The sequence below is a fragment of the Grammomys surdaster genome, unplaced genomic scaffold (genome assembly GCF_004785775.1).
Source record: "Grammomys surdaster isolate TR1022 unplaced genomic scaffold, NIH_TR_1.0 168, whole genome shotgun sequence".
Classification (NCBI taxonomy): Eukaryota; Metazoa; Chordata; class Mammalia; order Rodentia; family Muridae; genus Grammomys; species Grammomys surdaster.
The window spans coordinates 6,746,223-6,763,927 of NW_021604616.1; the positions used below are offsets into that span (position 1 = coordinate 6,746,223).

The 17,705-nt window shown below is 44.7% G+C and overlaps 1 protein-coding gene and 1 pseudogene across 1 annotated transcript in view; both read right to left on the reverse strand.

Moving 5' to 3' along the window:
* The window catches only part of LOC114620358, a 13,132-nt pseudogene extending 7,091 nt beyond the window's left edge, over positions 1 to 6,041 (reverse strand).
* Rnf217 (ring finger protein 217) overlaps positions 1 to 16,413 on the reverse strand; it is a 104,789-nt gene extending 88,376 nt beyond the window's left edge. The window contains exon 1 of the mRNA XM_028766457.1: positions 15,068 to 16,413. Within this exon, the coding sequence (XP_028622290.1) occupies positions 15,068 to 15,871 (804 nt within the window). The 5' untranslated portion in view covers positions 15,872 to 16,413. The remainder of the gene's footprint in view (positions 1 to 15,067) is intronic.
* Positions 16,414 to 17,705: the final 1,292 nt, after the last annotated feature.

Here is a 17,705-nt window from a genome sequence, read left to right on the forward strand (position 1 = left end):
ATACAGCAGCACACAGTCAACCACTCCTGCAACTAAACATACAGCAGTAACTTTGTAAATCATTAAACAAGTAGATCTAAATCTAAAATCATTTAGACAGACACAAAGCACAAATCAGGAAAGACTTGCTATCCTTCCTGCATTCCCTCCTCAGCCTGCCCTCCAAGCACTTCCTGCTTTAATAGATTGAATAGACTGACTCACAGGTAACATTAGTTCTCAGGACAACACAATAGCTAAACGTTAGAATTATCTATTTTGATCAATTCAAACTACACTTGAAACAAAGACTTAACTGAGAAAGAGTAAACTTGGGTTTTTATCTCAGCAAATACTCTCATGACACAAATTTGTAACTCTGAAGTTAACAAGCAGACAGTTCGTTCTCTCTCTCTCTCTCTCTCTCTCTCTCTCTCTCTCTTTCTCTCTCTCTCTTTCTCTCTCTCAGTATATAAGTGTATACACAGAGTAAGTACATGAGTATGCATGCAAGCACCCACACCCACAAACATAGTTTTAAGTTAAATATATCAAAAGACTATTCCTTTCTTAAGTTTTGGAAACCTACCATTAGGTGTTTCTTCCAGAAACAATCTTGAGAAGAAGACAATGGCACACATAGGGAGAAAAGCCACTCTGAGACATTAGTAAAGTACTACTAAGTGGGGACATTCCGCATCCAGGGCAAGTCTGGCAGTGGGATGGAACTGGCCTTCCTGCCAAGGTCACATATTGAAGCAGAGAGTGTAGGAAAGTATGGCCACATCAAAGTCACTTCTAAATTTACCTGACAGCTGTTCTTAGACAGGTATGAGCTAATTAAATTACAACTATTAGAATAGTTATAATGAATTGTCTCATTTCCCTGCTGTTTTTGACTGCTCAGCAACTAGGAGAAAAGGCTGTGATGACTGTACTTGTACACACAAGCCAGAGCTAATCAGCCTCACTGACACTAAGAATGGCCAACGAGCACATGAGGGAGCACAGCAAGAGTGAATACCACAAAGGGAAAGGATTTGCCAGGTACCCTGTAATTAGCGTCCAGTTCTACAGTAGACAATAGTATTGAGGCAGTAGATTAGGAAGACTTTAAACGGGATTAGTCATTCATGTGGAGGACTAATCCCTGATTTAAGTTACCTGAGTCAGGGGGAAAAGGCTACATCATATAAGCGATATATCCCTCTATTGTAGATTCCCTCAATAAAAATCCCTCTATTGAAAGATACCTCTTATTAGACATGCCTGTATTCTACAATTCCCCCTCATTAGAGACCCCCCTCCGTTACAGATCCCCCATGTTATAGATCTCCACTGGAGACCCCCCTCCGTTACAGATCCCTCATGTTATAGATCTCCATTAGAGACCCCCCTCCATTACAGATCCCCCATGTTATAGATCTCCATTAGAGACCCCCCTCCATTACAGATCCCTCATGTTATAGATCTCCACTATAGACCCCCCTCCGTTACAGATCCCCCATGTTATAGATCTCCATTAGAGACCCCCCTCTGTTACAGATCCCTCATGTTATAGATCTCCATTAGAGACCCCCCTCCATTACAGATCCCCCATGTTATAGATCTCCATTAGAGACCCCCTCTGTTACAGGTCCCCTCTTGTGTAGATCTCTCTATTATAGGTCTCCTCTTTTATAGATCCCCTCTTCTTCGAGTAGAGAGAAGCAATTTCTGAGTGTAATACACTTGCTTCTGGAAACTTCAAGTTACCTCTTTAAGGAGACACTAAGCTAACAAGACAATCATACACACACACTGGGACTACAATAACAAGACTCTAACAGTGAGCTAATAATGATTGACTAGGAGGGGTATTTCTAAAGTATTCTTAAAGACAATACCAGTTCCATATAGAGTCTGCATGATAAAAGAATCTGCTGTATCAGAAAGCTTAAGATTGTCAAGGAAGACTTTTAACCACCACTCTGACTAAAATTCTGATATAAAGAAAGGAAGCTGTACTAGAGACAATGCTTTTAAGTAACATTAATCAGAATAGGTAAGTTGACCTTGACCCCAGAATATTTCAGTTACAGTAAAATTAAATAATTCTGAGAAGAAATAGCTTTCATATGAGCCCTTATAAAATTATTCAAACACAAAGCACAAGAATATAGGATTAAATCTTATTAACCAATATAATGATATATTAGAAATGTGCAAATGGTTGGGAAAACATAAACATTAAATAAACAAAGTAAAAGCCAGGAGGTGGTAGCACATGCCTTTCTTTAATCCCAGCACTTGAGAGGTAGAAGCAGTTGAATTTCTGTGAGTTTGGGGCCAGTCTGGTCTACAGAGTGAGTTCTAGAACAGCCAGGGCTACACAGAGAAACCCTGTCTTGAAAAACACAAACAAATAAAAGTAAAACATACACTCCAAAACTTTTACCACCTAAATTAATAATATTTCTGGATTTTATCTGAAATTGTGTGGTAGTTACTAAAATATGTCTCTAAAATCCTTAAAGGAGTAGGTGTAAACACCGCTTTCCACTGAGTGTGGGTAAGCATGTGATTGTGTTGCCCAGGTGGTGCTGAGTACTTGCAAGTCAGGGTGGAAACGATTAGTTGGCATTCGCCTGGTTGGACGCTGGCTTTAAGGAGAGCCATCTCTAAGGCAGATCCCTGGGAAAACCAGGCGCTTTGGTAAACAGCCACAGCTGAATTCCCTGACAACAGCTGCGAGACAGCAGAGTGAACATGACATCTGACTACCACCACATGAGAAACTCCAAGAGTGAACTAGCCATCTGAGCAGTTCACAAATTCCTGACCTACGGTGTCATGGTCAAAATAAAATGGTCATCTTAAGCCCCTGGGTTCTGGAAAAATTCATTAAGCAGCAGGCACAACTACCAGAGCAAGGGTTGTAACAAGAGAAGAAACTCTTCAGTGATTGGTGGGCCAGTATAAGACATACTCTAGCCACTACAACCAGTTATATTCAAATTTTAAATATATTGTACAATAGTATGTCAAAAGATTCAAATATTTACCTTTCCAACCTAAGCTTACGCCATTTTTCAACCATTCCCGTTGGTTTTAATAAGAATTAACCAAACTTATCTATCCTGGGTGCCAATCCAAGGTGCTAGTTACGAAAATAGCGAGGGTACTGAGTCCTAGATATTCCAGAATCAAACAGCAGTCATCCTACAAGCATGTGAGAGGATATGCTGACAGAGTAGAAAGGACTCTGAGAACACTGACAGCAAGAAAGGGCCATGTGGGACTTGGCAGAGATCTGAAGGCTGAGGGGAGCTGACCACAGAGAAGACGTTACGCCGTGAGGAGACACTTGATGACAGAAGGAGCTAGAAAGCCAAGATGTTTGTGTAAGGTGATGGAAGTGGAGTTCTGCAGGTTCCCAAGCAAGAGAAGGAAATAGTGAACGTTTCATTTCAAAGGACGTTTTTGGCTTCTAGGTTTGTTTCAGTGTGACAAAATACCAGAGACTGTCAACTAATAAGAAACAAAAAGCTCAGCTGGCTCAGTTTCACAGGTTGCAGTTCCTGGTCACTGGGACTGGTGCACTGGGACTGTAGCAGCAGAGTACCCCTCGATGGGAGTCCATAGCTGAGAAGCCTGCTACCTCATGGCTCTAGAAAGTAGAAAACAGAGAGAGGGCCAGGTCCTAATATCTCTTCCAAACCATGTCCACAATGTTTCAACTTCCTTATCCTAGTCCCTACCACCTAAGAATGTTATCAGTGAAGAATACAGTCACAAGCAGAAGAGCAAGGCTCTAGCATCTGGTCCCTTAGGAAGACATTCACTATCTAAACTACAGCATTATCTAATACAATGTCATGTACATTGACAACACCATCATAAATGTATTAAGTATAATGAAATAAAGAAACCCACTTTACATGCACTATTTCCATGCCTCTAACACACAGAAGAAAATTAGTTTGTGGTATACATAATACTGTACATGTGTGAATCACATGTGTGCATGTTTGGGGTAGGGGGTTCCTAGCTGCACCTAAGCTGGGTTTGCTGCATGCTGTCATACCTAGCTTTTTACCAGGGTGCTGGGGATCCAAACACTGGCCCTCATGCTTGTCCAGCAAGGTGCATTGGAAGTGCCTAAACAAAACAGAACTAAGTTCTTCATCTGCACACTCTTTTATTGTTTAATGGAAACATAGAGCAGGAAAGGGGCAATTTAGATACAACAAAATAAGTAGAATCTTCCAAAAGATTCTTACATTGTTTTATATCCATAAACAAAAAGAGTAGAATGCTAATCCATATGTCAAAAACAACCACCACAGAATAATATCTAACCAGAGACTAGACGAATAAGGAGAAATAGAAGAAACAGAGAGATGGACAGGAAGGAAAGAGCCAAGCCTCTCCTCAGACAGACTCCATGCTACCAAAGGCAAAGACTCAAGAACAAAAAGTTTAACATGGCTGCTGGCTTGGGGCTACTTGAGGACAAAGCCTGGAAAGCACAGGAGTTAGATGACTTGGGGACATGTACACACAAAGCTCATGATCTACTCGAAAAGCAAGAGGCTACCAGTGACCAACTAAAAAGAAGAAAGCCAAAAATGGCCATGCCTTTTAAAGAACTCTCTGACTTTGGAAAGAGATTGGAGACAAGATTAGAGCACGGAAATGAAGCTACCAGAATCCAGGAAGGAGGCACTGAAGAGACAGCTCCATGGTTAAGACTGTTCCCATGTTCTTTCAGAGGACTCAAGGCTCACAACTGTAACTCCAGTTCCAGGGGATACATACCCTTTTCTGCCCCCATAAACACTTGCATATATGTGACATACACTCACATGCACACTCCTGCGCACACATACACATAAATAAAGATAAAAATGTTAAAGAAGATGGGGAGAGTGGAGGGCAGGAGCAAAGGAAATGGCAGCAGAAATGAAGGGAATCATAGAACAAACAGAAATCACCTTAGGACATGCGGCTGAAAGATCTGCATCAGGGGTAGAAAGAAGAGCTCGGGTAGACCCCCAAGTTTCTGAACTGGGTGAAGCAGAAAACAGGTTCTAGGAAGGCAGAGAACAAAGCAGGAATCCATTTTGAAGATGTAAGATGAACTGTTTACAGGTAGGTATGGGTGGAACACCCTGCTAAAAGTGGTCAAAGGATACAGCCTTATAGTCAAGACAAGAAGAGCAACGGCTTAGGATAGTATTGAGGCAAAAGCATACGGAGGACCCCTGAACCCCAGGAGTGAATGAGTAAATATCAGCAAAGAGTATGGAAAGGCTTGAGGGCCATCTGGACACCATCATTAAGAGACGGTAAAGAGCAAGTTTAAATAAAGAGTAACGACTCAAAGGAAGAAAATGGAAGCACAGTCAGCAAAAGTAAGCTGTAAATCAAGTCGGTTTTCTAAACTGAACTCCCACTGGTTACTCATAGTGCAAGAGCCTTCCCTACTAAGTCCTGTGGGAAGTTCCCACTTTCCTAAACTGTGTAACTGTTTCTTTTCGGTTTTCAGTCGGGATGTTGGGCTGTAGCTCAGTGGCGTGGGTCCTGTTGGGCTGAATTGTGAGTTCCCCTTGCGTCTGCCACCCAGGCAGCTGGAACCGCGACTCAGGAGACAGAAGCATGGTAATTTGACTGAGTTCACTCCCACAGAGCTCCAGCCTGGGCATGGGGAGATCCCAGTCTGAGGTCCAACGGGGCTGGAGCTCTAGGGTTGAGGACTCCAGGGCATCAGCTGGTCTTAAGCCCTTGGGCTCCCAGACGCCACACCACTGAAAGGCCTCGGGAAGGGTTGGGGGTGGGGGGCATAAAGGCTGGATCAGCCTGCAGCCTAAAGGGGCGGGGGATGGGGGGAGAAGATGAGCTCCAGCGACACCCTTCAGGAAAATGAGACTCTTGGTCACCGCGACTTGCTTGGCTGGGCCTCTGGCTCCAGTTGTTTGCTTGAATTGGTGGGCTCTGTGGCTGGAACGTAGGTGGCTTGTTAGTTGAAGATCTTCTCCACTGTTCCTCACGGTCGGCCCCAAAGACAAGAGGAAGTCCATGGTCTTAAAATGTTTATTGTCGAGGCAGAAAATAGATGAAGCTGTACCCCATGTTCTCAGGGCAGGCCTGAGGTTAAATACTTTTTGCAAGTAGGAGGGTCTGGGAATGAATGCTTAATTGGCTCGGCCTCTGGCCTTTAGGTAACTAATTAATATGGAGATCTCTTGAGGCTCTGCAGCCTGTAGTCACGTCCTCTACCTGTGCTACCTGTGCTACCTGTGCTACATGACCTAAGGCCACAAACCCTTCTTTGGGAGGGGCTATGGATGGTTGACACTAAATGAACCAGGGCCCAGGAGCAAGGGTGAACACCTACCATCCCTTTAGGGTCTCTGGGGTTCTAGGCCTGCGCTCGACCAGGTACCTAGCTGCCTCTCACAGCCCATGGACCCACATTGGGAGAATTGGATTTTGCATGATATAAACATTTCCTCTCTGGAATAGAGTAAATCCTTCCAAAGGGATGCACCCGCCTCACAATTCCTCACTCTGTATCTCTCATCCGTCTCAGAGAAAATGAAAATTATTTACAATATTATGCCCCCAGCTTTGCCCAGAGCTTTGGTCAACATCACCTTTTTGATTAGTTAACAAATAAGTATAAAGGCTAAAAAAGGGCTGCCAGCTCTAGAGCCAAACAGATCTGAACTTAAACTCCACTTCAACATTTGCTACCTTGATGACTTTGAGAACGTTATTGACTATCTCTTATCGTCAGGGTTCTCATAGAATGTCCTACTACAGCCATTATCAACCTGGGGTGGGGGTTGAACAACCCTTTCGCAGGGGTCGAATATCAGGTATTTTGCACATCAGATACTGACATTATGATTCATAACAGTAGCAAGATTACAGCTATGAAAGAACAACAAAATGATTGCATGATTAGAGGTCACCTCAACACGAGGAACTTTATTAAAGGGTCACAGCATCAGGAAGGTTGAGAACCACTGTCCGACTACCTACAGTTTGAAATGAAATTAGCTGTCCCTATTCATTCGGACCTACTCTAGTCTGAAGGCCAACTGCACACCTGCCAATGTAAAAAGACCCATTCACGTTAAACAACCGTCTCCTTGTTGGGAAAGATGATGGTCACTTTCAGTTATCGGTCTGCCGGGACTCATATGCATGAGACAGAAGTTTACTCCTTTCTTATATTATGTGTGCATACGTGTGTGCGTGTGTGAGTGTGTGTACATGGGAGGTATGCACACAAAGACTTGACTGTATATACTAGTGTGGAAACTATCAAGTACCTTCTACCTTGACTTTTGTTTGTTTGTTTTTTTGTTTTACAGAATCTCTCAATAATTCAGGAAGCCACCTATCTCTGCCTTCCTGGCACTGTGGTTATAGATGTGTGTCACAGTACCCAGCTTTCATGTGGATACCTGGGCTCCAAAGTCAGGTCCTCATGCCTGTCCAGCAAGCATTGCACCCCTGGTCCACGCTCCCAGCCCTTTTTTCTTCTTCATGGCATCTTTACTCATCTCTGGTCTGGACAAACTGGCTTTTTCCTCCTAAATTCTGGTTCTTTCCTTGGACCCATACTCCATATCTGTGCAAATCAACAGGACCAGAGTCAATGCTCAGCTTCCTTCTCTTATCTGTTATCCCTCTCAAGGTGACCTCATCCAGGCTTCAGACATTAAATATTATCTACGTATTATCAATGGCCCGATTCATACCTTTTGCTTACACCTCTCCTCTGGTGCCAGACACTAACCACCTGTAACAGTCCTTCATGAATGTCTCAACAGCATTTACACTTAGCCTTTCTAACTCTTCCTTTTTCCAAACCTTGTCTTCCTACCGTGCTTCATCATCTTGCTGAACAGCAAACCCATTTTTCTAAATGTTCTGACTCAAATTTTGAATCATCCTTAATTCTTTTACTCTCATGTCACATGCAATCGGTAAATCCAGTAAATTGTCAGCTATATCAGTAAAATATGTTCAAAATTGAAACAGTTCAAACCATACATGTTTCTTACTTTAGTCTAAACTATACTTTTCCTGCTTGAAATAATACCATCATCTTCAAACTGATCCTTTTACTTCTACGTGATCTTTACAGCACTTTCTCCAGAGACTCTAAGTCCCTTCAGAGGAACACGTACCTGGCTACACTTCTGTTCAGCAGTTCCTTATGGCTTCCATCCTATGCAGATGAAAGGCAAGCCTGCCTAGGGCCTTAAATCTCTGCCTTCTGTCATCTTAACACACCCACCAGTCCTACCATGTATTAACCACATGGGCCTCCCTGCCATTCCTGACACCTCTGAAACTCTATTGCCATTTTCTGATGTGCACATGGTCTGTTCAACTGCTGGCTTACGAAGGCCTTAACTGGAAAGGGACTTTGTAAAAGAAAACATTTACAACAACACCCCCCAAATGGTGACCTTAGTAACAATCCCGTCTTTGGTATTTACCAAATTTTCCTTGTTTCCTTTTTCCCACAGCCCTCATTAACTCTAATACAGTAAATACTTTACATATTATCTTCTTCATAGCCTGGCATATAATTCCACTAAAGCAGAGATGTTGTTATCTTCTTTCCTTTTATCTGGAGAGCAGACAACAGTGCCTCTAACACAGAGGGCACTAACAGGAAATGATAAACGACAGGTGAGAATGATTAGAGAAGAGATTTGAACGGATGGTTGGTCTCAGTAATTGTGACTAGGTACACACATCTCAAACACAATTATACCAACAGAGACGATGTAAATGAGATGCTTGGAAGTTATAGAGAATGGGAGATACTGAACATTAGACCCAATAGACAGGGAGTTGTCATTTTATGATAGAACCTAATTTGAGAAGTTTCATTTTAGTTTAGCATGTAAAATCCTTCTAACAAAATAAGTGCAAACGAAATAAACACTTGTTTTAACTTTAGGGTTTGAGAGTGAAGCTTTGTGGCCAATCACATGATGAGTGTATAACAGCCCTGGTTCAATCAACAGCACAAAAGAAAAAAAGTCCTTCCTTTAAACATGAAGCAAACTGTCATGAATGAACCAAAGCAAAATGAACAAAAATCTTGTTTTCTCTTGTTAGTGGAGTAAATATTTTAAATAAAGAGGGTGCTTACAAATATTCTATTTCCAAGAAATGCAATATATTCTGAAACATACATGTTGTGTTTACTTGTGTGTATATGTATGTGTGTGTGTGTATGTGTGTGTGTGTGTGTGTCTGTATGTGTATACATATATAAATAAACATATTTACATGAACAAGTATATACAGATTTATTATTTTGGATTAAACATAGTAACAGAAATCATAACACATTAACAAAAGGTTAGTTGGTTCCTATAATGATCTTAAAAGATGCTATCAGAGAATAAGAAAAGGGGGAACAAGTACCTAATCACTTTAAAAGGAGCTTTTAATTGAAAACAAAAATACAAGGTTGTAAGACCGTTTCTTGAGACCACTTAACATGTCTACAGGGTAATGCAAAAACAGCAAATAGAGTGACTGTAAGAAACTACTGCCAGCTGCCTGTCTTCATTGGCTATCACACATTCTTAATAAAATGCTGAGGACTCAATCTCTACCAGAATACTTTTCTTCTAGCACCTGTGGACTAAGGAGTGTTTCAGGTCTAAACAATGAGCTTCATCTACTCTAGGAGAATAAAAATCACATCTAGCCAGGTGGCACACGTCTTTAATCCTAGCACTTGGAAGGCAGAGGGAGGCAGATCTCTCTGAGTTTGAGGCTAGCATGGTCTACAGAGTGAGTTTCAGGACAGCTAAGGCTATCCTGACAAACCTGAGAAACCCTGTCTTAGAATAAATAAATGAGTAAATAAATAAATAAATAAATACTGAAAATCACATCTGTGTCAGTTGATACAGAAGGTCAGTAGTACTTGTATTGTTACCTGAGATCTTTAACAGGGGAGCACAGCATAGAACTGCTCTACAGAGCCTCTCTTCCAGCCAGCTGTAAGAGAAGGGAAATAGCCACAGGGCAGGAGAACCAAGGTCTGCTGGCCCCAGAGCTCAGTTCTTAATGGAAGATTGCCCTGAAGAAATTAAGTGCCAGATAAAAACAGACTTCAAAAAGAAAAACAGAAACAACTGGTAAAGAGAAATAGTGCAGAAAGAGAAGAGGAAGTAAGGGCACGAGTCAGAAAGGTGTGCAGACAAATGTTACCACATCCCCCTAAATATGAATGGACCATACATACATACACATATACACATGCGTACATACACACAGAGAGATGCATACAGGAGCCTTAATTCTCACTTTGGAAATCTGTAAAGTGACTCCAAAATAGAGTTCGTGCTCACATTATTGTTCCCATGTTCAGGCTTACCAAAAGATTTGGCCTGGTGGGATCTGTACCTTTACCTACATGAAGACAATTGATAGTCAAACTCAGTAAGATAGAGATATTTACCTGCTTTGAGGAAAAGAATTAAAGTTAAATTTCTTTACCTATGAAGACTTGATGACTTGGATTTACTAATGAGATATTTTCCCTTTGGCCCTAGGTCACTTTTCCCTGATGACTACAGTAGCAGTCATGTTAGGGCATTACTATGTAGCAGCTGTTTTCCACACACTGTGTAGAAGAAATGTGTTCCTTGCTGCTATTAATACCACTGGACAGGTGTACACATTCCAAGTCACTCGAATCTACCAGTCCCCTGCTCTTCTGAGCAGTATGTGAAAAGCCACAACAGCTGCTGTCTTGAGCTAGTCTGTGAGCAGGCTCAATTCTTTCTTTGGGTTGTCCTAGGTACTAAATGTTAATATTTCATATTTACAAGATAGTGTTCTGTCTAAATCACAGTCATGAAGGAAAGATATTTGTGGATGGTTTCTGCAAAGCCAAGACAGCAAAGAGATTATCTTTCTTCCTAGAAGAATGTAGCAAAGGCCAAACAAGCTGAGAAGATTGAAACTTGGGAGAACATGGGAAACTGGGAGACATCACTGGCGTCCTGGGGACTGTGTTAGTCACATATAACACTGGGAAACACAGTTCTAAAAATATATGTACAAAACATGCATATGCCCAAGCAATATAAACCAAGGTAAGGTCCACTCTCTGTCTTAGTGCACCATGACATCCAGATCAGTCAGTGCAGTGACTGACATTCTAATCTACAGTTTAATCAGAAGGTATAGGGAACCTAATGTACTATAAAGTCATTCCACCAAGAAGATTTACCCTACCCTATCATAGCACTGAGATACTGTCATTGTCTAATTGCCGTGGCTTGTTCTGAAATACTGCTGATACCGACTCATCACCAATGGCTACAACTTCGGTCACTGAGTCTCTGCTGCTTCAATCTGAAAGCATTTCTAGATCCCAAATTCCTGTCTTCTTTCAAAGAACAGTGTTTCTCAGAAGAGTCCACTTAAGCAGGCATGATTCCAACTCGAAATTAATATGCATTTTTAATGTTTGTATAAAATGTTTAATACTGATTTGCTTTACCTTCTTAAATGTTGTTAAATAATGTACTAAGCATGTGGCACAAACTCAAATACAAAAGTATCACTAATAGGTCTTTAAATACATCCTTTCCGCCACAAAGGTCTTAAGAGACCTTGAAGTCAAGGCTTGCCACATTGGCTTAGGACAAAATCAGATGAGGAAAGTAAAACATGTAACATTTCCCCTGCCTATTTTTGTTGCTGTTGTTGGTTTGGTTTGGTTTGGGCATTGTGAATCAAACCTAAAGTCACACACAAGCTAAGTAAGCACTCCCTCGCTGACCTATACATAATTCCAACCTCCTGCCACTCCCTACCCCCAACACATACACACACAAACACACACCCCCTACACACCCCCTTCTTTAAAATTAGAGACAGGGTCTCACTACATTGCTCAGGGAGGCTTTGAACTCACGAAGTTGCCCAGGCAAGCCTTGAACTTGTGATCTCTCTGTCTCGGTCTCCCAAGCAGCTGGGATTACAGATCTGTACTAACAGGCCTGGCTGCAATGTCTTTTGCCCTGGTCCAGTAAGGCTGCAACCAAAAATTAAGACACAGTTTCACTCAGGCATTGGTGAATTCTCTACAGATCACTGTCTACAGTTAAATTGCACTGATGAAAGAGAAGATTCAGGCACAGATGACCATAAAACACAGACCTCTGAATATAAAGATAACGAGATCTTAAAAATTCAGGATCATATCAGAAATATTACAACCATGATCCTGTATTTTACCCAACGGAAAAAGACTTAAGTTTGTATAAGCTAAAAGTTTGCTTAAACTCTTTTAGATCTAAGAGTAAATGCAGCCTATTTCATTTATCTGCCTTATGTATTTGTCTTTTATCTTAAATACAAAAACATTCAGAGCAAAATTTAGCACCTAAGCTTTTTGGGGTGACCTTAGGTTCTTTACAAATTTAGTAACTATTGAGCAAATATCCGCCATATGCTAAATAGGCAGAAATTTTAAAAATCAGACAGAAACTCCTGTCTTTACAGAAGCTCTCTACTTAGGTAAAAGATAGATTAGTGCTATAGAGAAAACCTAAAACCCAGGAAGAGACACAGGATAAGGGATAAGGCTCAACCTTTAAAAGGTGGTCACAAAGACTGGGGAGATGGCTCAGTTGGTAAGAATTTGCTACTGAAGTCTTGAGGACCTGAGTTCAAGTGTCGAGCATCCACATAAAATGTGAGTATGCCTGCAACGCCAACATTGGGGAGCAGAGACAGGCAGACTCCAGGAACTCATCCACACAGCCTATGTGAAACACTATGCTTCAGGTTCAGTAAGACTGTCTCAAACGGAGGACCGTGGTAGATAGAGCAAGACATCCTTCTCTGGTTTCTGTGCTAGTGCCCAGATGTGCAGAACCCATGCACACACAGGCGCACATGCACACCTACAAAGACACTCGGTGAAGACTACAAGGATGGTGTATGAATACAGACACAAAGGTGGGGTGGTAGAAGGAGCAAGCCAAGGGATGGGGAGGCAGATACCTAGATACAGAGAACAAGTACAGCGCCGAGGTGGGAGCGTGCCTGCCATTCTGCACTTATTGTTGCTGCTGAGACTCCTGCCAGCTGCTTTGGGAAGTCAGGAACACCTGATGTCATAGATTGCAGACACAATTCAGACAGCACTGTCACTTCAAAGGAGTCTGTCGTCAGTATGTGCTACAAGGACTTCACACTCAACCTGCTCCTTCTTCCCCTTGTCACTGCAATTCAAAACACTAACTTCCTAAAACCAACTTATGCTGACAAAAGGAAAACTGCTACAGAGAAAGGGCCTATTGTAAAAAAAGAAAAAATCAAACTGGGTATCAACCTACCAGGAATACCGATCTTGAACATAAAGCCAGCTGGTGTTTGCACTTAGTAGTTAAAGACTGGAGTTGGGCATAGTAGGACAAATTTAATCCCAGAACTCAGGGAGTAGAGGCAGTAGCTCAAAGGTTCAAGGCCAATCTGGGGTACTCAGCCAGTTAAAAGGCCACTCTGGGCCACACAGCAACCTTCTGTCTATGAATGAATGAGTGAATGAATGAATGAATGACTAAGTAAATAAATGCTAAGGACTCCTTGGTATTGGTGTTTACCATTAGATGCTACTCTGTACTATATATTTGAATGCATTAGCTCTCACCCTGACTTCTCTGGAGCAAGGCCAGTATCTTGGAAATGTCTGGATCCCAGCAGAAGGAAGTGTACATGGACGGCACCATTAGCCGTACAAGGGTGATGTCATAGAAACAACTACAAACAGGCAGCAGACATTCCGGTTTTAGTCTCCACTGGTGGATAAATCCTAAAACAGACACCACGGTCTCTCAGGGGCATGTGGATAATCTCAGCCACTCAGGCCAGACTCCTGCTAGTGTAACATTCCATTCTGTGGAAGTTTGCCTTTGCTCTCTAGTTGGGCACACTACACCCTTTCAGACCAGACTCCAGCAATGGAGCTGCCCACCAAGTACACAGGAACCACACTGTTCAGAGCCCTGTTCAATGGCCTTCAGCCAATACAGACAAACACTATCATCTGAAACTACCCAATTCAGACTATAAATCGGTGTCCAGACAATCTACCGAGACAAACAGGTACAAAGGGAACAATTTCAGTGCAGGAAAGATTGGAAGAAACATTTTAAAAATATCTGAGCAGGGGCCTGGAGTTTGAGGTAAAGCAGCGTCACAGAAAAGCTGGCACCTGAACAGACAAGGTTTTGAAAGATGAATAGGCCTAGGACAATCAGACATGGGATCAAAGGGCATCAAGGATTGTGCAAAACGCTGGCAGAAACACCACAGACTGAAAACCGTGAAGGAGGGCTGCTATGTTTCTCAAGCTTTCCAAGAAAAAAACCAACAAGTCCTTCAGAGGTGGGAGGAGGGAAGTTCGGTGGCTGCCTGTTTGGTTAATCTCTGGTCTCTCTGCTTTGTTTGGCTCTTTTTATTTTGTTTCTCTCTTGAGGAAATAAAAGTATTGTTCTGGCTTAAAATTTCAGTGGAGAAAAATATTTTAACTTCAGTGTGGAAGAGTAGGCAAGACTTGTTTTGCTTTGTTTTGTTTACATTTCGTTGGCTATAGAAAGGCAACGAATTTAAAATGCAGGTTATCGTAGCCCTGACATACTAATTCCAAACCTTCCCTTCACCAGCTCCACAAATATTTATTTTATGCTCACTGTTAGTTTCTGGGATGCCAGGCCTGTGAAGCAGTCTTTCTGCTCTCCTCGGAACAAGTTTTTGCATGCAATCCACAGACAAAATAATCAGAGAGCAATCCACTTCATTCCTCCCGCAGTTAACCAAAACCTGAATCTCAGAGGAGAGTTAACCAGTAATAAACAGAAGAGTTAACCAGCTAATAAACCAGTATGGGTAAAACACACTCAGTAACAACTAGGACGCTAGCAATTGCTGGAGACCCTAGGTAAGGAGACCTGGTCACCTCTTCCCTTTCTAGGAAGCTTAATGCTTTGCCATGGTGATCAGGGCTGAGGGTGGACAGAGAGTAGTGGGGAGTTACCTGAGAGCTCAGGTAGATTTTGAGACACTCCTCGCACACCGCCTTCTTGCAGCAGGGCAGGGGCTTGATGGGCTTGTCTTCCAGGCACACCCGGCACATCAGCACCATGAGGGGCGCATAGGGGTCCCCTACCCCGCCCAGGCCAGAATAAGGTGGAGCTCCTAATAGGCCAGGCACAGAGAAGGGCTCCGGAGCCAGGTAGAACTCCAGCTCGATGCTGCCGCCGTCGGGGGAGAGGGGGTCAGCCGGGAGCGACAGCGGGGAGCTGGGGAAGGAGGGCGGCGGGCTGGCGGGAATCGGCCCCGGCGGTGCTTGAGGTCGGGACTCTGGCAGCGACGGGGACTCGGCGGAGGGGTCCTCCGGCAGGTCGCTCTCCACGCAGTACACGGAGCAGAAGACTTGCGGCTTGGCGGGGGGCGGGTGTCGCTGGGCCAGCACGTCTAGGAGCAACCCGTCCGGAGGCTGCTGGCCGGGGGGCGCCTCCCGTGGCCCCGCTCCCTCTGCCTCGCGCTCCAGCTGCCGTTCCAGACTTTGGGGGTTCAGGGGCCCGGTGAGCGGCAGTCGCGCGGGCTGCCCTGCCGGGGCCCGGTTGCTCACAGGCTCCTGGGCGCTCGCGTCCACACAGCCCCGGTCTCTGCCGCCGTTCGGCCGAGAGGAGGAGGAGGCGGCGGCGCGCGGCCCGGCTGCCCCGGCGCGGTCTCCTCGCGGCCTGGGGTACTCGGGCTGGCCCGCCGAGCCTCTGCCAGGGGCCCGCGCCTCCCGGGTCCCGCCGCGGCCGCTCACCGTGCTCTGCTCCTCGCCCATCGCCGCCCGCGGCCCGCGCCGCCGCCGCCCATCCAGCCGCCGGGACCCCCAGCCGGCGCCGGGCAGCGCGGACAACCGGCTCCGCTCCGCTCGCGGCGGTGCTTCTGCTTCCGGGTCCCTCCTCCGGGGCCGGGACTCCCCAAACGCCCTCCGGGGAGCCCGTGCTCCCGGGCCGCAGCGCGGCGGCAGCCGGCTCCTCCTCCTCCACCTCGTCGTCTTGGACCTCCTCCGGCGCGGCCGGGAACCGCTTCAGGGACGCTGAGGGCCTCAGGCTGCGGGGGCCTGGCCAGCATGCAGGTCGGGGCGGTGCCGCGGTCGGTCCCCCAAGCCCCGGGTGGGGCGGAGGAGGTCCCAGGAGAGGGAGGAGACCGTCAGCCCCGCGCCATCCTTGTCCCCTTGGCGAGGCGCGCAGCCGGTGATCCCAAGGGTCGCTGGGCCTGTGGCGTCACCGAGAGGTGGCCGAGTCCGCAGGCTGCGGCTGGTGCCCCCGGGCGAGAGGCGGGAGCGGGAGACCTCCCTCCCCTCGTGCAGCACCTAGGGCCAGCTCTCTCCCCCTCACCCCACCCCTTTGGCACACACCTCCCCACACGTACACACACACACACATGCGCGGGCACCCGCGCACACACTCGCACGCACACCGGAGTGACGGTGATCTAAGCTGAGCTGCGCTCTCACCCTTAAGAGTTCACACTCGGCCCCAGCCAAACCCTTAAGCGCCTGCAGGCGCCCCTGAGTGCTCTGCTTTAACTAGAACTTCCGACCCAAATGCTGGAACCTGGGCTCTGGATGAAGAACTTACTGGGACGTCATGCTCAAGAAGTAGAGGGGATGGTGTGCATTCTGCCTAGGTCTCTGTTTTTTGCCTGGTGTGACAGGAAGGATCTTTGAAAACCACAAATAACCCAAAAAGCACTTGTCGCCTACTTCTCCAACTAGAAATACTTGGAAGCACTAACGAATAACTAATCTGAGATTTACCACTTTTCCTCAGCTCAGTGTTCTCTCAGGAATTGTTTTTGTGGGTCTTGTGTTTTGTTTTGTTTTGTTTCTTAACCCTTTAAGTGGGTAGCCTGGCCTAATTAATCAGCTGGATCATCATTAGAAATCAGAGAGACTTTCATTAACATAACCATATTCATACCCAAAACTGTTTCCAAGACAACAATTATATCTCAGCCAGAACTTAATTATGTGTTGATCTATCTTTATTTTACAGGAAGTATTAGTCACCCAAACACTGGTGTGTTTTAGTTTTCTAAAGCCAATGAAAACATTTTTGGGAAGCCAACCATTTTTATTTTTTAAAACTTCGGAGGGATTTCAATTTACACATTCATGTCAAAGGAAAAAGCTGTTAAGAGTGTAGAGTTTGTTTTTTGTTTTTTTTTTTTTTTTACCTTGAAGTTGTTATTGATTTGTTCTAAAGTATTTTCCAAGGCAAATGCAAATGCTACAAGGGGACTAAGAGTTCAGTATTGACCAAGCAGCAGAGCCAAATGCCATGGGTCTTCATCAGGTGCAGTTGAAGCTCAGGTACACCTGAGCTTGGTGTTCTTCGTCCAGAGCCTCCAGATGCCCTATCACTCATTGACCCAAGAATGAAGAATGACTATTTTGACGATTAAATGGTGGTGCTCAGGCAGCCTGGAGAGACAGCTCACTCAGTCAGTCAGTATCCTTTGCACAAACCCAAGCAGGTTAGTGGATGTTGCTGGGGTTCCAGAAGACTGGCCATCTTCCTGTTGAAGGATTGCCCTTTCTTTCCTTACCAGGACTTCTTCCTGCTACATGCTGCTGGCATTTCTGATCATAAGAACGTGTTATTCCCACC